This window comes from Lentinula edodes (genome assembly GCF_021015755.1).
Source record: "Lentinula edodes strain Le(Bin) 0899 ss11 chromosome Unknown C8R40scaffold_6, whole genome shotgun sequence".
NCBI lineage: Eukaryota > Fungi > Basidiomycota > Agaricomycetes > Agaricales > Omphalotaceae > Lentinula > Lentinula edodes.
The window spans coordinates 444,507-468,239 of record NW_025764312.1 but is presented as its reverse complement, the minus strand read 5'-3'; the positions used below and the strand labels follow the sequence as shown (position 1 = coordinate 468,239).

General features: G+C 43.5%; 3 protein-coding genes across 3 annotated transcripts; 1 reads left to right on the top strand and 2 right to left on the bottom strand.

The window, feature by feature from the left end:
- Window positions 1-13,473: 13,473 nt before the first annotated feature.
- On the bottom strand, window positions 13,474-14,196 carry C8R40DRAFT_1037750 (SH2 domain-containing protein; the record flags this gene model as incomplete). The annotated part of the gene is made up of 3 exons (XM_046223692.1): window positions 13,474-13,598; window positions 13,650-13,872; window positions 13,936-14,196. 3 exons carry the CDS (start codon window positions 14,194-14,196, stop codon window positions 13,474-13,476), a joined length of 609 nt encoding a protein of 202 aa, XP_046089647.1.
- A 1,720-nt stretch (window positions 14,197-15,916) lies between these two features.
- C8R40DRAFT_1037978 (uncharacterized protein) lies at window positions 15,917-16,344 on the bottom strand (the record flags this gene model as incomplete). The annotated part of the gene is made up of 2 exons (XM_046223718.1): window positions 15,917-16,102; window positions 16,156-16,344. Coding segments are annotated over 2 exons (375 nt in total), but the record flags the coding sequence as incomplete, so codon positions are not given.
- A 1,886-nt stretch (window positions 16,345-18,230) lies between these two features.
- Window positions 18,231-18,566, top strand: C8R40DRAFT_1037615 (uncharacterized protein; the record flags this gene model as incomplete). Its single annotated transcript, XM_046223683.1, has 2 exons — window positions 18,231-18,308; window positions 18,360-18,566. Coding segments are annotated over 2 exons (285 nt in total), but the record flags the coding sequence as incomplete, so codon positions are not given.
- Between the last annotated feature and the right edge of the window lie 5,167 nt (window positions 18,567-23,733).

Here is a 23,733-nt window from a genome sequence, read left to right as displayed (position 1 = left end):
AAGCAGTTATAATTGTGAAAATAAGAACTGATAAATGAATGCTAGTTAAGTCTGATACTTAGGATACTCTGTTGTAGTCAGAAAAGGGACAGTAAATTTGCAATAAATCTAGATTTGAAGTTGTCAAAATAATCATCTACTGACCACCTAGATAGTACCTTCACTTGGTTAAGAAATATCGAGGAGGCATGTTATAGTCTCCAAGAGACAATCAAAGCAGGGTGAAAATCAGTTGGGATTCCAATACAGAATACCACTACTTACATACATCATTGTATGACAGTATGACATAAGGAATCTGCATATGGTATAGAATGTCAGTGTACACTAAGGATAGACTAGGATAAGACATGATGACTGTATTAGTCATGTGTGAACAGCATAGTCACACTCAACACTCTCCATTGCTTTACAGTACAATAATGTACTTTGCTCAAAGCAATGATGATAAGCATTAAGCCATGCAAGCATGCTAAGTATTGAGTGACATAGCACAAATTTGATCTGTGAAATGATCTGCAGGATTGTTATTGTGTGGTCCCCCCTGGTTCCCCCCTTTATCCAAGTTGTTCTTTGAATAAAAACATGTAGCTTGGGGAAAATACTGTACTTTTGTTATTTTGCTTCGAAATCTAATCAGGGATTCAACGTATAGCCATAGGTTCCTTGACGTACATCGGACTTCTGCTCAGCAAGCTGTCTAAATGATCCCTGTAGAACTCGGGCGTTATTACAACATCAATGGCAGGTACTGACCAGGATGTGCAAATGACGGAAAAAAGATTCTTTTGCATATTTGCATCTGATTGAAGTCTATACAAGAAGACCCATGACATATAGTGATAATGCTTGAGCTCAGGTTCTTACATGCATCAATGCTAAGTGACAATGGAATGAATAACATGTGAATAAAAACAGCAGGTGATTTTGCCAATCTATTTCTCAGCTTCTTTTTTTGAACTTGTTTACTGAAGCTCTCATAGCATATTCAATGCTCATTTGGTACATTGCAAGAATGGCAAGCAATTAGTATCATTAGTGCAACCATACTACAAGGGGTAATGTTATGCACTAATCACTTATGACATGATTAGATGTTTTTTTCCTTACAACTGTGAAGACAATCCCCAACAGCTCAGTACTCTGAGATTCACTCTTTATTATTCTTTCTCACTACACATTCCATTTCTCTGTAATTTACTTTTATTTTCTCTACCCTGAAGGTACTAGGCATACAGCCCATAGTAGCTAGTCTAATGTTCAACCCCAATATGCCCAACAACTGGTATAAACACACTTGTACTGTACTTCAGTTCCTCAGTTTGATTGTTAACTTGGACTAATTTAAATCACCATCATTTGGTCTCTGTTTGTCCTCTGAAGTGTTAAGGCTTATTACTTTGAGTACTCTCCACTCCGGCCTTAGGACTTATAATTTTTTGCTCTGCTCCTCATTGTTGGTGTTACTGCTGTTACTGACTTGGCTGATCCTCACTTCCTTTCTGTATTTCTCTTCTACACTTGTCCTCCAGTGACAGTGCAATGGCAGTGTTGTTAATAACTTCATTCCTGTCCCATTCAACCCTCCACCCTTAGACATTCAATGGCCCTTGGCACAGCTTTCCAGTGTACAGAATCTTGGCAGTATAGTTATACTGACCAATCATTTTTATGCCTCCGAAAATTCAACCTCAATTTAGAGCTAATTCAGAAGAAAATACTTTCTTTACCACAGCCCGCTCTTTTACCCCTTTTCCAAATCCATTTTTGCTATTAGTCAACCATGTCGCTGTAATTGTGGCTTTGGTCAGTGTCATGCCTTGACCACTACTAGACCAACCTAACACCAACCCACAATCATAGACCACACAAGGTCCTAACCCTTAATCTTGGAACCATCTCCATACCTCCCCAGGAAGATACATCTCTCCCGCAACCATCACCCCTATCACAACCTTCACAACCCGGCTGAACCTCCCTTGAGATATCCAATAACCCCATTCGCACACCCGAGACCTCCACCAACATACTGAGACCTCCATCAACATACCGAGACCTCCATCAACACACTTGGTAAACACGCAACTGTAGATCACAGTCGATTTGACAGTCAAGGCCTCTAATGTTCTGTTGTCCACTTCCTGTACCTATATAATTATCCTTCATAGCACAAATATCCCCAGCTTGGTATATTTTGAACACACATCCTTTTGCATAGGTCCAGTCCCTGTCCCTTTGTACCTGCTACCTATACAGATTTCTCTTTACTGTCAGTTTCTCCATCTCAGTTTCTCTCTCCTCTTGTCTATTGTCTCTCTGATTGTCTATATGGTCAAATATACACTTTTACTTCAAGTCTAAGCCATCCAAGTGAGTCTCCGAGCTCCCTCAAACAATACTAAAGCTCCCCACAGAATTGGTCTTATGGTGGAGTTGGTGTGACTAGTTTACATTGTAGCATGCTAGAAGCAAGCTAAAGCTCAAAGGAAGCCATGAGAATTGTCACCGAGAACTGGAATGGCCTAGTAGTAGTATGGGAATGTAAAGTGTCAACCTTGAAGAAGTTCCTGAGAGGTCCAGGGAGTTCCCTAGGATGATAGCCAGAGTGAGTTGACACAGAGGAACATTGAGAGGATGGCATGTTATGAACTGTGAGAGCTATGTGTGAGTTATAGAACTGGGAGCTCAGGATGAGAGAGGGTGGTGGCTGGTATTCCCAAGAGGTGGAGGTGGTAAGAGAGAGGCAACACACGGGGGGTGTCATGGGAAGCTTCAACATTATTCAGAATAAAGGTTGCAGGACTTGTGGAGCAAGTAGGAAGCTTTAAAGAAACATTGGGAAGGTTGGCTCATGTAAGACCTGAGTCAGTAATGGTGTTAAGGGTGGTAGCTCCTCAGTTTAATTATCAATTTAGATCCCTTTCGAAGTGAGGTTATCCTCTTCAACATCCTTGACTTGAGACTTCCCTGTACTCTTGTCAATCTCTAGTCTTCTAGCCTAAGGACTTATAAGGTCTTTGGTTCCCTCCTCGTCACCGGCAATACTGCCGCTCTGACTTGGCTGCTCTTGGCTCCTCTGTTCTCTACTCTTGATCTCCGGGGACTAGTGGCGTAACGGCGGTGTTGTTAATAACTTCAGTACTGTCCCATTTGGCCCTCCGCTCTTGGACACCTTGTGGCCTCTGGGGTTACTTGGTGTACATGATCTTAACAGTATAATTAAACTGAATCCGTTAGCAGGCTGAAGCTTGAAGGGAGTTATGGGAGACTGCGACCGAGGACAGGAATGACCTAGTAGTGTCTGGGGTAGAGAGATGTGACCCTTGAAGGGGTTCCTATAAGGTCCAGGGAGGTCTGTAAGGCGTAGGGAGGGGAGGTAGAAATACGGAGCCTAGTAGTATTGCGTAGTAGAAGTTGTACTCACTAGAATGTCAACGTAAGATTGAATAGGCCATAATGGAAGTGGGTCTCGAGTGTGTAAGCTCCTGAGAAGATATACGCCCGGGAGTGGAGTTCCTGGGAACTGGGGCTTAGAGGTGGATGTCCTTGAGTGTGGGAGGTTGTAACGCAGAAGCGGTACGTAGTTCGACGTAGGAGGTGGCTTCAATGTTACCTAGATCGAGGTCCCAGAGCTTGTGGAGCAGTTGGAGAGATCGAGGAGGCTTGGGGAAGGTTGGCTCACCAAGGCGTTAGCCATTGGGGAGCTTTAGTATTGTTTGAGGGAGCTTGGAGACTCACTCGGATGGCTTAGACTTGAAGTAAAAGTGTATATTGGATCGTATAGATGATCGTAGAGACAACAGAGGAGAGTAGAGAAAAACAGAGATAGAAAAAGAGAGAGTAAAGAGAAATCTGTATAGGTAACAGGTACAAAGGGACAGGGACTGGACCTATGCAGAAGGGTGTGTGTTCAAAATATACCAAGCTCAGGGCATTGATATTACCGAGGATCCTTATATAGTTGCGATGAATAGGTAAAGAAACATTGTAGTAAACGAGCATCTAATGGGGATGGCATGAAGTGTGGAGCCCATGAGCCTAATTGATAGGGGATTCTCTGATGGCATACGTGAGTCTCGGGACTGGTGGTTTGTGGGAGTTTCATAGGAGGTTATTTTAGGAGGTGCGGAACATTATGGTCTGTCAAGTCCATGCCTCGGGCCTCCATTCCGCTGCTCGGTATTCCGAAGATCCATCCTTATTGTAATCTCTCCTTATTGTTCTTTCTCGCTACACATACCCTTTCGTTCTAGTCCCTCCTTATTGTCTTTTACTTTACCCTGCAGGTACTACACGTATAGCTCCTAGTAGTTAGTCTGGCGCTCCGCACCGATGCACCGTTCCGTAGATATAAATACTGCCTGTACGCTACTGTAGTTCCTCAGTTTAATTATCAACTTAGATCTCCCTTCCCAACTTAGTTCCTCTCTCAGTCTTCAGGCTCAACGCCTTGAAGTACGTTCTACTCAACCTTAGGACTTAAATGTTCTTTGGTTCGCTCCTTGTCACCGGCGATACCGCCGCTCTGACTTGGCTGCTTCTCAGCTCCTCCCTTCTATACTTCCGACCTCCGGGGACTAACGGCATAACGGCGGTGTTGTTAATAACCTCACTACTGTCCCACTCGTCTTCCGCACTTAGACACCTTGTGGCCCTGGCACGGTTTCACGGTGTACATGATCTTAACATGGTCCCAAGAAGGGATTGGGGAGGTTGGGAACTATGTTAAGGAGCTTGTGGGCTATGTGACTCAGGGCAAGGCATGACATGTGCCTTCTGCCACCAACACTGTTGATGCAAAGGTTGCTGTTTTGCTACCGGAACCTTCGCCATCAGTTTCACTGACAATTCTGGAAGCCCCTTCTGGGGATTCACTCCGCTCTCGCTCTTGGTTGACTACTGCTCCTACTCTCCCTCCACTTCCTCATTCTATTCCAGAAGAGTATGCTGAATTTGCAGACGTTGTTAATGACATTGCTGCAGACTTATTACCAGAACACAGACCCTACGACCTGTAGATTGACTTGGAAGAAGGGGCTTCGCTGCCTCTCGGTAGAATTTATCCTTTGTCTGAAAAGGAGTTAGTCGCCCTTAAAGACTTTATTGACAAACAGCTGGCTACTGGTGCCATTACCCCATCTTCCTCGCCTCTGTCATAAAGTACGCAGCCCCTATCATTTTCCTTTTCTCACCGTCTCGACGCCTTTACTTGTACGATACATCATCCCATCACTGTCAAACCCCCATCGATTACTGATCCATCGATTACTGATCCACCTGACCCATCTTCTCCTTCTATTGGCTTCCGCCACCTTCCTTGTTCCTAAACTGTACAGTATTACATCGTTGTTTCTCGCAGACCGGATTATGTATATATAGCCAACCCTCCACAGCCTGGTCCCTTATCTTGACCTCTCTGTCATTATCTGGGACCAGGTATGTGCTTACTTATTATTACCTATGACTACGATACTCAATATATCTCTGTCATTATCTGGGACCAGCTTGCCGCCGTTCTGCTTAGTCGCTCCGCCTTGTTGCCTTGTCCAGTTGCTCCGCCTCACCGTTCTGCTTAGTCGCTCCGCTTTCTCGCTCCGTTAGTCACTCCGCCTCTGCCGCTTCGTGACATTAGGTCAAGATCCATTACTGCACTGACAGCCTACCGATAAGGTTGTCCTTGCAGGGTCTATAGACACCACGTCTTCCCCAGTTCCGCCCGACTCTGAAACACCTGTTGCCAGTATAGACTGCTCCGCACTCCCGCACGCACTTGACCCCAGAGACCAAGCTCACGCCCATAACAACGACGATACTTGGCGCGATTGCCAGTCTCAACCTTGCCCCAACGCCCTTTCGAACTCAATCCGAGAGCCACTCACTGTGAGCAATATAACCTTCCTGCCGATTCCCCAGCCCCGATTGCCTACCCCCATCATGTCGACTCCTATCCCGCCTGCCCCAAACACCTCTGCGGAGGATCTCATGGCTCAGCTCATCAGACAAGTAGCTAACCTTGCTACAGCTATGGAGGAACGCTCATCCTCTAAGTCAAGCATGAACAAACCCGAGGTTTTCAAGGGTAAAGATGGCGCTGAAGCCCGTCGCTTCATGGCTCAGTTCCAGAATTGGGCGTCAGAACAACCGGATCTCGCCAAAAGCCAAGTAAAACTCATCAAGTCTGCCTTGGGCTTCTTCACAGAAAGTGCCGGAGATTGGGCAACTCCCCATCTGCTACATTTCAATGCGGAAAATCCCCCTTTCGGAGGAAATTGGGAGGCGTTTCTGAAGGAATTTAGCCAACGGTTTGAACCAATGGACCCAGGTATGGAAGCCCGTAGCGAGATCAAGAATCTCAGGCAAAGTAAAGGACAGACAGTTGCGGAATTCGCTCAGAAGTTCAAGGATATCGGAGATCGGACTGAAATGTCTGATATTGACTTGCGGGAACGTTTCTTCACTGCATTACTCCCAGAGATCCGACAACACCTCATCACCGTAAACATTGCCCAAGGAATTGCTCCGACTCTGAAGGAGGCAATCAAACGGGCCATATCGGTGGATGTCTACCTGCACGATCCCACCATGACTGGCCGGAACTCTGGATACCCTCCCACGCATACCGCTCATACTACCCCTGCTGACCCCCACGCTATGGACATTGATGCAACCCACACCAGTAATGGGAATACTAGGGAAGCATTCCTAGCTCGCATGCGAGGACGATGCTTCGGCTGCGGTGCCCAAGGTCATGTCAAGCAAAACTGCCCACACCGAGAAACCACCTGTCGCTACTGTGGACGTCGAGGACATCTGGAAGCAGTCTGCCAAGACAAATTCATGGGACTCGGACGAGACCGAGGCCGACGCCAGCAACCTCGACGCCAACAGATATCCGCTACGGGACCCGCGCCATTCTCCCTATTCCCAAACGAATCCGTCCAAATCGCGTCCTCGACCCCAACATCTGCTTCTGCACCCGTAGCTGCTACTCCGAGCCCCCCTAACCAGGACTTTTCCAATCAGATTGGTCAAATAAGGGAATTACTTGATCGTGCTAACGCTATGTCCTCCTCGTCCTCTGGCTTTCAACAGGGTTTTTAAAGAGGGTACCCGCTTCGGCTGCACCGAGAGTACCCCATAATCAGTTTGTTATGTTCGCTACTTCCTCGTATGACTCGCACCCATCATGTACAATATCGTCGATCCGGGAATTAAACTCTACTTCCCCACATTTCCGAATTCATGCGAGACTAAGAGGAAGGAATCACAGTATAACAACTGCAGCCATGGTAGACTGTGGAGCTACCGCCCTGTTTTTAAACCAAGACTTTGTCACCCAGAACCATGTAAGATGTGCACCCCTCCATAAACCAATCGACGTTTTTAATATCGATGGAACACCTAACTGAGCTGGACGGATAACCCATTTTGCACGTCTAGCACTCACAGTGGATAATCAAGAGCGATGGATGGACTTTCTGATCACCAACCTAGGAGGTGAAGACATCATCCTTGGACTCCCCTGGCTACGGAAGGTAAATCCGGAGATTGATTGGGAGAAAGGACGACTTTCAGTAAAGCCTCCTCGAGTAACGATAGAAGAAGTCCCAGATGAGGAGATCTTGTACTCTCATCTAGCCGCCACTCACACAGAAACCCCGATCCTCGAATTCCCGGAACTGGAACCTCCCGCAGAAAACCCCCACATTGAGGTGCCACTAGAAGCGACCCTTGAACCGAGTGAATCAGCAGCGGTGGAAGAACCACCAATACACCGAATTCGAGCCAATCATAAAACTCGCCGGGCATGGGTAAAAGCAGGAATTCTAGAGGAACAGACGGAGGAAGTCTGGTGCGCCGCAGGATTCACTTACTCCCAGCAGCTAGCAGAGGAAGCCAACCGAGACAAACCCGTTAAAACCTTCGAAGAAATGGTCCCTGAGCAGTATCGTGATTTCAAGAAGGTTTTCTCAGAATCCGCCTCCGAACGATTACCTGCCCACCAACCTTGGGACCATGCGATTGATCTCGTACCTGGAGCACCGGCAACCATGCGTACCAAGATTTATCCCATGTCCCTAAACGAGCAGGAGGAGTTGGATCGTTTCCTAGAAGAAAACCTACGGAAAGGCTATATCGTCCCCTCAAAATCACCAATCTCATCACCAGTCTTTTTCGTAAAGAAGAAGGATGGGAAACTCCGTTTCGTACAAGACTACCGGAAACTGAACGAGTACACTGTGAAGAACCGATACCCTCTCCCATTAGTTGCTGACATCATTAGTCGACTTCAGGGAGCCAGATACTTCACGAAGTTTGATGTCCGCTGGGGTTACAATAACATACGGATTAAGAAGGGGCATGAATGGAAAGGCGCATTCGCAACAACCCGAGGCTTGTTCGAGCCTAAGGTCATGTTCTTTGGTCTCACAAATTCCCCTGCCACGTTCCAAGCACTTATGAATGCTATATTTGCTGATCTCATTGCAGCCGGCAAGGTGGCAGTCTACCTAGATGACATCCTTATCTTCAGTAACGATCTCGAGGAACACCGACGAATGGTACGGGAAGTATTAACCCGGTTAGAAAAGCACGACCTCTACCTACGACCAGAAAAATGCGAATTTGAACAACAACAGATTGAATACCTCGGACTCATCATCTCAGAAGGGGAGGTGAGAATGGATCCAGTAAAAGTAGCGGCTGTTCGCGACTGGCCAGTCCCTACTAATCTTCGGGAACTACGAGGGTTCTTGGGATTTGCAAACTTCTACCGACGCTTTATCCGGAATTTTGCCAAAATAGCACGACCTCTGAACGACCTGACGAAGAAAGACACCAGCTTTACCTGGACCGACACTCGACAGAAAGCATTTGATACCCTTCGAGAAGCCTTCATCTCCGCACCGATCCTTGCTCTATGGACACCAGACAGGCCTACTCGAATCGAGGTAGACGCATCAGGCTTTGCCACGGGAGGCGCCCTTATGCAGAAGCAAGACGATGGCCAATGGCATCCGGTAGCCTTCAGATCGGCATCCATGCAGCCAGCGGAACGGAACTACAAAATCTACGATCGAGAAATGCTTGCTATCATTGAAGCACTGAAGGATTGGAGGAACTTTCTAGAAGGACTCCCTCAACCATTCGACATCATTACGGACCATTCGAACCTCGAATTCTGGCGCACTGCACAAGACCTCACCCGCCGACAAGCCCGATGGGCCCTCTACCTGTCACGGTTTGACTTTCATATGATCCACCGTCCTGGTAGAGTAAACACCCAAGCTGATGCTCTCTCCCGCATGGCAGTTCATCATGTATCGGACAGCGATGATAACCGACAACAGACAGTCCTTAAACCTGGCCACTTCGTAAAAATTGCAGCTTCGATCCTACAGAACCCCTTAGAGGATCGTATCCGGAAAGCCTCAGAACGGGAGGCACAGGTATTGGAGGGTCTCAAAACAGTCAAAGAGCACGGACTACAGCGCTTGGCCAATGGGATAGCCGAATGGGAAGAAGACAATGGGTTGGTCTACTACCGAGGTCGAGTATACGTACCAGCAAACGACGACCTACGCACTGAGGTACTCCGTCAATGCCACAACCATCCAACTGCAGGACACCCCGGACTACACGGGACACTCGACTTGGTCAGTACCCATTTCTGGTGGCCTACGTTGCGCTCTTTCGTGGAAAAATACGTTGAGGGATGCGAGGTTTGTGCCCGTAAGAAGATCCAGCGACACCCACGGGCCGTAACTCAACCATTAGATGTACCATCCGGTCTATGGGAAGAGGTAGGGGTTGACCTGATAACACAGCTACCTAACTCCCAAGGCTACGATGCTGTCTTGGTTTGCACAGACCTGTATGGAAAACAAATTCACGCCATTCCTTGCACCAGCTCCATCACAGCCGAAGGTGTTGCCGATATTTACTACCGAGAGATCTTCCGTCTCCATGGTCTTCCTCTTCACTTTAAATCCGACCGCGGACCCCAGTTTGCAGCTAAACTCATGCGATCCCTTCTCGCTAGGCTAGGAATTAAATCAGATCTAACCTCCGGATACCGTCCTCAGTCTAATGGCCAAACCGAACGAGCAAATCAGGAAGTAGAGAAATACATCCGCCTCTATGTAGGACGACGACAAGATGACTGGGCAGAGCACCTTCCCATGGCGGAGTTTGTGATTAACTCACGGACTCATTCTGCGCTAGGCATGTCCCCGTTCGAGCTAACCTACGGCTATCTTCCCCTGTTCAATATCCCAGTGGGCCAACGCAGCGGTATTCCAGCTGTGGATGACCGTATACGGATTCTCCGAGAAGCGCGACAAGATGCCGGAGCTGCCTTACACCTAGGAAAGAAACAACAGAAGGAGGGATACGAACGCGGGAAGCGGAAAGCTCATCAATTTAAAGTTGGAGACCTAGTCTGGCTCAGTGCAGAGGACATTAACCTTCAACTTTCCAGTGAAAAGTTAGGAGATCGACAGCTTGGCCCTTATCGCATTCTGGAGAAAATTGGCCCTTTAGACTACCGCCTTGACCTTCCCCTATCCCTAGGTCGCCTCCATCCCGTCTTCCATGTCGATAAACTATACCCCTGGAAAGGTAACTCCATTAATGGCGAAATACCAACACCACCAGAGCCGGTATACTTAGAGGATGAAGACGAACCGGAATATGAAGTAGAGGAGATCTTAGACAGCCGGGTTCGATGGAAGAAGTTGGAATATTTGGTTAAGTGGAAAGGTTATGACGCAGGGCACAACTCTTGGGAACCCGCAGCCAACCTCAGTCGAGCACCAAAAATTGTTCGGGCCTTTCATAAAAAACACCCAACAGCGGCAAAGCCTTGACCATCGAGGGCAATGGTCATAAGGAGGGGGGTAATGTCATAAAGTACGCAGCCCCTATCATTTTCCTTTTCTCACCGTCTCGACGCCTTTACTTGTACGATACATCATCCCATCACTGTCAAACCCCCATCGATTACTGATCCATCGATTACTGATCCACCTGACCCATCTTCTCCTTCTATTGGCTTCCGCCACCTTCCTTGTTCCTAAACTGTACAGTATTACATCGTTGTTTCTCGCAGACCGGATTATGTATATATAGCCAACCCTCCACAGCCTGGTCCCTTATCTTGACCTCTCTGTCATTATCTGGGACCAGGTATGTGCTTACTTATTATTACCTATGACTACGATACTCAATATATCTCTGTCATTATCTGGGACCAGCTTGCCGCCGTTCTGCTTAGTCGCTCCGCCTTGTTGCCTTGTCCAGTTGCTCCGCCTCACCGTTCTGCTTAGTCGCTCCGCTTTCTCGCTCCGTTAGTCACTCCGCCTCTGCCGCTTCGTGACAGCCTCACAGCGCTCCAGTACTCTTCATTCCCAAGAAGGATGGGAAGCTTTGCCTTTGCATGGACTTCTGCGGTCTTAACCACATCACCAAGAAGGACTGCTATCCTCTGCCGTTGATCTCGAACCTCCTCGACGCTTCAAAACAAGCTAAAATCTACACCAAATTGGATTTTGCTCATGCTTATCATCTAGTCAGAATTGCAGAAGGTGATGGATGGAAAACCACCTTTTGGACCCAATACGGCTTTTACGGATGGAAGGTTATGCCTTTTAGTTTCACTAACACACCTCCTGTTTTCCAATGTTTCCTTAATGACATCTTCTCTGACATGCTAGATGCTTGTGTCACCGTCTACCTCGACAACATTCTGACTTACTCCGATATGCCGGAGGAACACCGAGAACATGTGAAGGAAGTTCTTTGGCAGTTACAGAAGCATTGGCTTTACGCCAATCCTGATGTCTATCCCAAAGAGGGGGATATTGGCTACGCGCAAGTCAATGCTCACAGCTTCTGACCTATCTTCACTAACAAGCATGAAACCTCTGCCGGTTCTGGTCTGACCATGGGATTCGATCTCCATGGACTTCATTGAGCAACTGCCAACATCGGATGGTTACACAGCTATTCTCGCTGTCCTGGATAGATCATCCAAGCAAGCAATGTTTATTTCAACTTTCGACACTATTACTTCTGAACAACTAACTGAGCTTTTGATCATTCATGTTTTTTCTAAGCATGTTTTGGCATTTTTCCGGGCTTTTGGTAAAGCCATGGAACTTCATTATATCTTTGGATATTATGCAGAAGCCGGTAGGCAGACCTGTCATGAAGTACGTAGCCCCTATCATTTTCCTTTTCTCACCGTCTCGACGCCCTTACTTGTATGATTACATCACTGTCAAACCCCATCGATTACTGATCCACCTGACCCCCATCATCGATTACTGATCCACCTGTTACCCTTCTCCTTCTACTGGCTTCCACCACCTTCCTTGTTCCTAAACTGTACAGTATTACATTGTCATTTCTCGCAGATCGGATTATGTATATAAAGCCAATCCCTCACAGCCTGGTCCCTTATCTTGACCTCTCTGTCATTATCTGGGACCAGGTATGTGCTTACTTATTGTTACCTATGACTACAATACTCAATATATCTCTGTCATTATCTGGGACCAGTTTGCCTCCGCTCCGCTTAGTCGCTCTGCCTCATCGCCTTGCTTCGTCACTCCGCTTCCCTGCTCCGCTAGTCACTCCGCCTCTGCTTCGTGACAAGACCGAGCATGTCAATCAAACTGTCGAGCAGTACATCAGGATCTATTGCTCCTACCAACAAGATGACTGGTCACACTTACTCCCGCCCTCATAGCCCACAGAGGCATTCATCATGGCTGCTTGTGCAGGATTCATGTTTGCCATGGATTGAGCGGGATAACCACAAGGAGTTTGATAGCCAGCATAAGGGGGTTGTGAAGGTGGAGCGCCATAATTTGGACCTGGCGTGGTACCTCCGTATGGGTTAGGCATCCGTGAAGGCTGCACAGAAGGGGTGGCATATCCAGGACGTGCAGGCGTACACTGCCCAGCGCCATATGGCATTTTCCCTCCCCCATTTCCTAAATTTTGTGATTCGTGCAAATGCCTGGACGGCGTAGATAAGATTATGGGAACATATGAAGAGACCTAATGATGCTTACCAAACTTTGAAAGCATCACATAATTTTGGGATGCCTACTACAGGGGTGTACTACAGGGGCCTCAAACAGATAGTATGCCTCAGGGGTGACCCGAACAGGCTAGTAATGGATCATTTACTTATGGGTGTAAAAGAATAACAGACCACATACCCATGTTTGAACAGTAGAGTCTTTATTTGCCAAAAAACACAAGTTAAAGTGTCCTGGTCTCTTGCGATTCAGGGTGAAACTGCATATACTGTTCACTGGATTGGCGAGAAGTTGATTTTTCAAGAAGAGATCTGGAATACGGAATATCATTTGAGGATGAAACCCATCATCAAAGGAGCTACTTACGCAATTTGTCCTCGGAACCAGGTTTGAAACGGTCATGCGCCATGAGATCTTCAACACGTCAACTCATTGCATTTACGTGTCTGACAATTAATTCATCAAGATCGATATAGGTATGGCTAGCATCGACGACAAACTGAGTGTCCAAACTCTGTCCGGTAGGACCGTAGCCCTTTTCAGTTATATCTTTCAATGGAGTTAGTCACAAGTAATGATCAAAAATTGTCTCCTACGCACCAATATGCTGGTACAACTTGTCATCCACTTTCCAGGTTACTGCTAGGTGGTCGATGCCCTTGGAAGACGGTTGTATGACAACATCCCCACGCTGTTGACCATCCAGATACTGTTCTGCCTGAGAGGTGTTGAAGTTGTGGAAATTAGGATGCTTGATGATACGACGTGTTTTTGTGACTTCAGCTCTCTGTTTCCAAGCCAGGATGTCCAAATCCTTCTCGTGCTGAGCGCGATTCCAATATACATCAGGCTGTTTCCTTCCGAACTCCGTGTCGTTTTCTACAACATCACTCCAATGTGAAGACAATTCAACTTCATAAATGTTGTTTTCATGATCAATTCTGACATCAATGATGACTCCTTGTGTCATTTTGCCCTTGACGGGCTTCTCGGCACCGGGTGTATCATCAACCAGATATTCTTGCTTGATAATGCCCTCCAACCCAGAGTCTAGACAAACATGAATGCTATCAGGCGGTGTTCGGAAGACCAGAACTGATACAATGAGACCAATACAAAGTGTTTTCTGTGTCTCGCCACCCAACATAGTCAAAACATTCCAGCCATTGATGGGTGGAAATGGTGACCGCTGCTCTGAGAAGGGTTTGAGTAGCTCATCTCGGATCACGTTGAGAGTATGACGCTTCAGTTCTTAGTTTGCATTGAACAAACTAATGGCAAATTCGTCCAGGTTGAGTTCTGAGAGCTTCTTGTTTCTTCACGGTCCTGCATAATGAGTCCCACTATGTGCGAAGGGTGCTTGTTGTGAATATCTTCTTCGTCCAATTCCAGGGTGTCAATCGTCATTTTTCTTTGAACGGAAATCCTCTTAGCTTAATCTTGTTACAAGAAACAAGCTGACAGGAAAAGAATCTCGCAGCCGGAGTTCCCAATTGGCTCTGAAGTATTTCTTCTGGCTAAGCATATCTGATCTACTCGTCCTACTGAAAAACATCTTGGTCCTTTCAAGGTCATCAGTCAACCTCGTACTTTATCTTACGAGCTCAAGCTCCCAATCTAGTGCTGTAACCCATTGGCATTTCCTCCCGCTCATCATTATGATTGCTTCAGGGAACGCCTTATTAAGATTTACATTGACTGGAAAGCCGCATATTATGCATATGATACCATATTTGCCTGCAGATTCATCCTTGAATACGAGGCTCTGAAGAGCTTGTCTTCTGCTCCAAACTGAGGTCTTTCTGGAGATTGGCAGCTGTCTCTTGCCGAATGACTGTTCTGCAATGGACATCAGACATTGACCAGCTACCACTGTGATGGCAGTAGAACTGGCAGCCTGTTTCGGCTTTTGAGCTTGTGTTGTGTTTCCACAGGATAAGGCACTCTTTTGTTTTTTTTGATTTTAGTTTGGAACTGGAAGGCTGTTCTGTTGATGTCACAGACATTTTGTTGCAATGAGTCCATTTGGTGACGGGAAAGCTTGGTATAATGTAAGATCTGGGTTAGTAATGGTCTTAAGGGTGGGTTTGGTATGAGAGGTCTATGTTGTACTGTGCTAGGTGCAAGCTGGAGCTTGAAGGGAGCTACGGGAACTCCGACCGAGGATAGGAATGACATAGTGATAGTTCTGGTTGTGAGACATGGCCCTTGAAGGGGTTCCTAGAAGGTCCGGAGAGGTTCCTAGAATATTAACTGAGGAAGGTGGAGGTAAGTGGAACTAGGAGATGTAAGAGCATTGCATACTACAGACTGTAGTAGCTAGGAATGTCAATGTATGATTCTTATAGCTAGTAGACAAAGGGAGGTTCAGATGTGAGAGCTCCTGATAGAGTATGAGCCCAGGAAAGAGGTCCCAGGGGGTGGGGGTGATGGTTCATGTCCCTAAGCAGTGGAGGTGGTAAGGGAGGAGCGGCACTTGGTTGGGCATGAGGGGAAGCTCTGACATTACCTAGATCAAGGTCCTAGAGCTCTTGAAGAGATTTTCCTCAATCATCTTCCTTTGCATCCTGTGTACATTGTTGAGGAGGCGGCTGCGTGATGGCATTGTGAAGGTCCCATCTGTGAATGGGTATGCATAGCCTGCAGGCATTTCAGATGGTTCATCTCCTCATTTGTTGGTTCTAAGTCAAGGGGGAAGGGCTGATTCTTAAAATTGTGAATTTTACATGATATAGTTCTCAAAGTACAATCATATTCTCAACATCGAGTACAATGCATGATTACTATTGTAGTTTAATCCATGAAACAATTGATACTTCACAATGCAGTATACTTTCTAGTTATATAACTTTGTTACACAGAATATACTATAGTCCAAGCTCTGGATGAGCTTCCAAAAACTCTTTACAACACACAAGTATGTCCAATTCTGTAAACTTCAAATTCCAATTCAAAACTGTCAAAAATTGTGCTTGTATATCATATACATCTTCACAATTGAAGATAGTGCACATTGACCAACAGTGATTAACAATGCCATGTTTATCAATGAACTAGATATACTCATGCTGAACAATGTAACATATAATATCTGATAATGACTCACTTTAGAACTGAGAATGAGTGCACCAAGCAAGATCCGTTCCTCAACCCAGAGCTTGGTTTGTATTTGAATAACAGATTTTGCACGCCGAAGATATACAACAGCAACTAGTATCATTATCATTGATACTTGTGTGTGTTCAAGTACTCTTTTTATAAAAACACTGAACATCTTGCGTTCTGATTGAGATCGGGTGATGGACTGATTCAATGCATAGTCAACAATGTCGTAAACATAGTTCTTCAAGTAGTCTGTGTATTTAAGTATTGCAAAAAATGCCTACAAAGTGTTAACCTCACCTATGATATCACCAGTAATTCCTATGTGAATTACGTGCAGTACTTCAGGATGTTTTGTTGCAACACGGAAAACTTTGTCACTATAGTTAGTTGTGGGCATAATGCAAAACAATGATCATAATGATTTGTGCATTGCACTTTATAGATAGATAGATATCTACAGATAGATAAGTAGTCAATCTGACAATACACAACACGGTCCCTTAAACTTTTGACTCAAATACACTCAAGCTGTTACTGAAGAACCCCAAACTAAGTTTGTTACCATATATTAGTCAATCAGATTTTAGAATGATAGATTTGTTCATTCTATATGGGAATTTCATACACTTATCTAAATAGAGAGATACAGATTTCGGAACTTAATTTTCGCAGTCAAAGTTTATGACTGATTCATATTTCTATTAACTCTTCAAATAATTTCGAAACTGTCAATGATTCCACGCTCTAGGCTATGTCAATGACTCCACCTCTCAAGGCTACATCAATGAGTCCACACTTGAGGCTATGTCAATGACTTGATCTTTGAGGCTATGTCAATGACTCTACTAATGCTGTGTCAATGACTCCACCTCTCAAGGCTATATTAATGAGTCCACACTTGAGGCTGTGTCAATGACTTGATCTTTGAGGCTATGTCAATGACTCCACTCTTAATGCTGTCAATGACTCTACTCTCAATACTATGTCAATGAATTCCTCCTTGAGGCTACGTCAATGACTCCACTCTCAATGTTATGTCAGTGACTCTACTCCTTGAAGCTATGTCAATGACTTCACTTCCGACGTTGTACTAATGACTGCATGCACCAAATTTGGCACCATCAACATGAGGTTTAATTACATTGCCCATATTCAGTATTACTATAAACAGCAATGAATTTATCCGAATATATATATATATATTTGCAGTAACTAAGTCTTCATTGTCACTGTTCCACAGTCTACAATGAACTTGCTCAACAATGAACTTGAAATGCTGGAAGATGTAATCCTACTTGCAGTCATGGAGGAGAGCATCCATTGGGACCACAGTGTTGAATCTAACCAAATAACTCAAGATGTATCAGGTATGTTCTATTATAGCAGTATATGACAATATTGATCACCGGGTCTAGATACTGAGCGATGTTTACCTGTACATATGACTATGCCAGAAAGAGTGAGATCAACATTTGCATGTGTGTAATTTTTCATGGATAATTATAGCCAGATGCTAATTGAAACATATAGCTGAATTTGTTGAAGGTTCATCATCTCATCCACTAGAGCCTGGCAACAATTGCATTGGAAGGCCAAATACTCCAGAGAGCTGTTACTTCCCCGATGATGATGACTTTATGGATGATAAATTCTTACAAGAGCTTCAAACTATTGAATCTGCAACTTTTGAACAATCTGGTAAGTATATTTTCTCACTTGTGATTCATTTATGTTTATCATCAGTTACATTTAGATAGATTATCTTCAACACTGAAACATAAGTGCAATGAATCTTATGATGAAAATCCTTCTCCAAAGAAAAAAGGCAAAAAAGCAAAACACCTTTCAATGGATAATCAAACAACAGAACAGGATCCAACTACAGAGAATAGTCATGATCAAGAAATCAACAATCAGCCAATGTCTGAACTCTATGAAGATGATCTGATGTGTCCAATGTAGTTATAACTTGTTATTCATATATCTTGTCTGACATCAATGTTCTTTGAATAGATGTTGTGATATATTGTAAACAGTTTGAATATTCATGTCATATCACAATAACTGACATTACACAGCATAGATGCACATATAGTCAATCCATGTGGACATACAATTTGTGCCCCTTGTGGTTTTAAATGGCTCTACATTGAGGTATGGTCATTTTGAGATTGTCATCACTTTACTGTATTGAACATCATGAAGGGATCTGATGTTTGTCCTATCTGCCGAAAAAGGACCAATGTACTGCGGCCTTTTATCAGGAATTATACTGTCGATCACTTTGTTGAAAGATATATTCAAATATGTGCACTCAGTGGTGATATTGACTGGCAAGTAGATGGAAAAAAATATCAGCAATGGAATGATAGGAACAGGTTTATAATCATGATTATTGAAAGCTGTTATTGATTGTTTTCTTCTTATAGACAATGGCAGAATGATGAATCTGACGTTGACCAAAGTCCTTGAATGGCCATACACATGTGATTGCGAAACTAATCATTGCTTACTTGTTACCAGTCATTGTATTCATAAATTTTCTATAATGCTGCATGAGCAAGACATGTATTTTTTGCCAATTACTTGAGAAACTGAGAATACCATTTACCAGCTGAAGTATTTGTGATTGTGCTCTTCTATATATAATACCAAAATGATTAGCATGATGTAGACTGGCAACTGTAATAATTGTTGAATGCATATACACATCTCATTACATAAAAAACATGACTGATCATTGCAAATTACTTTATATACACAAAGAAAAACAAGACACCGAGCACACCCATATGGGAATACAATAACCCTTATGAATACTTATATTCCTAGGGGCATTTTGTCACAGCAGAATATAACTTGTGCAAGTCTCATACATATATTGACAGTAAGGAGTACAAGCAATGCAAATCAGTAACAAAGAAAAAAAAGTAAACACTGAAAATTTAATCCATCCATACAGAAACTTGCAACAGATATGTGTAAATTACATTATCAGGTTAAAACACATTAGCAGCTCTGCAGAAGTACTCCCAATATTAAATTGCATATCCATCATTCTGTTGCTCTTTTTCAATGCACTTTTTGCTGCTTCCTTATGGACAAACACATATTCATCACTTACATCTCCAAGCCACATTACCACTCTTTGCATACAACATGAACCTTCGAAAATGACTTCATACATAGCTGTGAACTTCTGCAATGCTTCCTAACATTCTTTTATCTCCCTGCAAGGTAACACCACAATCAAACTCACCTCTGGGTTAGTCTCTAGTGGTACCAATACACATCCAAAATATGTCAAAAATGTGCATGTGTTTACAAATTTCTGAATAATATCCAATGGATGCTCTTGTTGAATGTTTAGTATCAACTTCTTAATGGGATGTGATTTTTGCAGAACATTCAACAATTTGTCAATGTATATATCCTGGTCATCAATGATTTCTATACAAATCATTGATATAGGGCGCATTTGTGATCCACACAAGATACTTGAACTTGAAGCTGAACCAGTAAATGTTGACAGATTATGAAGAATAGTTGGGGACAGTAAATCTGTACTTTCTGAAGAATGATACTCTGCAACACGATAAGTGAAGCATTCCACTGTGTCATGTCTCTGAAGGAAGTTTCCTATCTTTAGACATCCTTTTCGGCTATGATAACTAAAGTACTGAAGTGCAGGGAAATAGAATGCAGGATTATCAAAGACCACTTGTAGATTGGACTTTGGATGTACAGAGATGCGCAAAAGTGAAAGACATGGACTGTTAAATGCCAATCTCAATAATGCATTCTGAATTGGTGCATCTTCATCTAAAACAATGATTATGCATGCCCTATATCATTGAATACAACAATCTCACCAGGGTATGAATGACAAAAACTGAGATCAATTTCAAGTGTTTTCAGGTGTCCCTTTGTGAGCTTATTCTACATACAATCAACACTGATTTAATTCCAAACATTTAACACTTACTAAACAACCACCATACATTCTCATGTTGGGAAAAGGACATTGAACAATTAAACTGTCAATATTCTCCACTGCTTTAGGCAAACGATGTGGAAATATATCATTGATAGAGAAAAATGGTGACACAATCCGGAGCAACCGCAATGATTTTCTGGGTGAATGCACTGCTATTTTCTCCAATGCACAAGGCAGATGCTTCAGAATGAACCTTCTTGTAACGCGTCGGTTCCCCGGGATAAAATCCATTTCAGAAATAGTGAGTGACCTCACAAAATATGCTGGATGATGCTGAGACCAAAACATTCTCCGGGCATATTTTATTCCAATGGAAACCAATGAACGACTAGGAACAGATTTGTACAGTTCACTATACACCAACATCCGGATCCTTTTTGAAACCAAAGCTATTACTGGAAGATATTGCCTGTTAAGAAATCCCAATATCTCCAGAAATAGCTCTGGTAATAAGGCAACTTGATGAGCAGACATTGCCTGTAAATCTCTAACTGAGGACATTATTGCAAATACTGTTGTATAATAATTCACACTATGAGCCTATATATACCGCCTTTATCAGCATCAAATTGACTCAACATGTGCAATATCAGTATCAAGCATATCAGTAAGAATGACTTGCAACAAAATTGTACATATAACTCAAGATGTATTACTGTTGACTTCATATGACTCAAATATGATAGTGACAGTTACAGAGCCATACTTGATTACATACTTTACAACACCAAAACTCCACTAATGACTCACTCATAAATCTACTCACTTCACTAACAAAATGTGATGAAAACTTCCACAATTTAAAAGCTCTTCTGATCAACTTAGGGCAATGGACTGACATATTGAAAACCAGTGCTACTGGCTGGCTTGTATTATAAGGAATAGGGAACAAATCCTTTACAGATAGATACAATTGCTGGATGCATTAAACTACTCTTCTCAGTATGTGGTGTATATAATGTACCATTAGGTTCACCTCAGTTGGTAGTTAGACAACTAACTTGTTTGCATAGTATGAGCTGTATAATATATAGCAATAATGCCATTATGGATTAGGAAAGTTAGACTGTTTCTACCATGGGTGTACTGAGCACAGAGTATTCCTTAACACCCCCCCCCCCCTACTCCATGTGATGTAATGTAAGGAGTGAATAGTGCCATTCAACACCTTTGTAAACATGTTTGCAATGTTGTCATTGGAGCATGGTAGGAGGAAGCTGGAGCTCAAAGCGAGCTGCAGGATGCATGACCGAGGACTGAAACAGCGTAGTAGTAGTAGTATCAAAGTGTAAGTAATGACCCTTGGGGGAGGTTGCTGAGGTCCAGGGAGGTCTGTAGGATGGTAATTGAAGTACATTGACAACATCAATAGCTGGGAATGTTGCAAGAGCTATGCATTGTAAGTCATGGGAGGTGAGAAAGTCAACATAGAGCCTTAAAAGCTTGTAAGAAATGTAGGTTGTAGGAGCAGGAGCTCTTAGATGGAAGTGGAAGCCGGGGAAGGAGGTGCCAGGACAAGGTTATATTGGTTGATGTTCCCTAGCAGTGCAGGTGGTAATGGAAAAACAATATGAGAGTGGATGCCATAGGGAGCTTTAGATGGTGCATTTGGTGGAGGAGGCATGGAAGGAACAGTGTGGTGATTAGACAATTGGGTGGCAGGACCGGAAGTAGCATATAGGGAGGTTGGCGCATGGAGGGTTTGTGGGTGGGGCATGACAGATTGCTGGCATTGTATGCACTTACAATAGCCAATCAAGAACTGTATTTAATTGCCACTTATCATTAATAAATACAAAAAGCTGCAAATATTTATCACTATATGTCATGGGTCTTGATTAAGTTTTGTATGCAATACAACGGGATGTGAGACTCATCTTTATTTCATCATTTGCAAATCCTGGTGAATAATTGTTTTCCATAACAAACCTGACACTAGTGATATTTTCATACAAGCTCAGAGCTCCAAAAATACCAACAGATACATTATTGACAGTGAGATCTTTGTGCTGATATAGAATTTGATGCAGGGCATGTAGACCATGTTTAATAAGATCTTCCAATCAGCGTAATATATATCATATCATTAAGGTAATATTCAATAAATGACTAATTAGTGCTTACTCTCTGTTTCCTTACTTTCCATCTGTGTGCTTCTGTTTCTCATTTCTATGTTCCAATTTACACTTTTACATCATGTTCAAGCATCTTGAGTGAGTACCTAAATTCCCTTCACCAATTTTAAATCTGCACAAACATCTACTATTTGGGTGAACCAACCTCCCCAATACCTCCCTTAAGCTCCCTACTTGCTCCCTAAGTACTGGGAACTTAACTCCAAGCAACATTGAAGCTCTCCATGACATCCACCCTTGTATTGCTTCTCTGTTGTTGTCTCTACTGCTTGGCAACACCAACCTCGACTCTCTCTCACCCCAGGACCTCCTCCCGGGATCCTACTCCTATAATTCATGTTCCCTGCTGGTTCTAACGGTCCTGTGTTGATGTTCTGGCTTATGTTCCAAACTTAAGTTGTCAATATAAATCAAGAAAAAATTATGTTACATTTGTGTTGCAGTAAGTAGCATCATGAACATATGTTCAGATGGGAGATTCAATTTTCACCTCTTTATTATGAAAATAAAGATCACCCCAATATGATTGTTTTCTTATGCTGTTATTGTCATAGCGATACTGCTGGTGAGCAGCATGACTCATCATTCTGGATTGCTCGGAACTATGATTATTCTTATGTCGAAAATGACAACTTTTGACTCATTTAATCAATAACAAAAGGCTATGCTCCAACTATTTAAGTTGCATTTATGCTGAGACTCATTGGACATCATTGTGACTCAAAATGGATCAAAAACCATGTGGTGATTCCAGTGGCTTTTACTTATAAACAACAAAAGCCACTTTGAAATCTCGGAATTGATAAGACCCACCATTCATTCCTTTGTTACTATGTCTTTCCTATCTAATCAAAGTCTACCATTTGAGCTTATAGCTAGAATTGCATTCTTCGCAAAAGAAGATAGGAATGCTGTCCATGCACTGCCTCTAGTATCCAGACAGTTTTATGCGGCTACTTTCAAAAACCTATATAGTATTGTGAATGGGAATGCATTAGAAACCCTTGCTCAAAGTAGTCCCATTTTTTCAGACTGTAAACATCCCGCAGCATGTGTTGAGGAGGTTTTAATTGATGGGAAATTCAATTCTGAGAAAGTCACAACGTTTTTTCAATCTGGAATGGAAAACATAGTGCGCTTTGCAAAGCATTCGAAACCTCTTCGTCTGTTCAAGTTTTCATCTTCAAATTTGGATTTCCCTCTGGCCTTTGAGGTGGCACCAATTGGTTTTGTAGGATTCATGACAGTATCACTCAGAGCACCATGTCCTCCTGAAAAGGAACATCATCTGATGAATATAATTGTAAGTGGTAGATGATGATTGCATAAATTGTTCTGATTGTTACCAGAATACTCTTTGTACCATTCACACCAAAGAATTTGAATTCAATGTTACTAGCATTCATGGATATGGTGCTGTATTGATAGATTTTAGCAGTGATTCTCT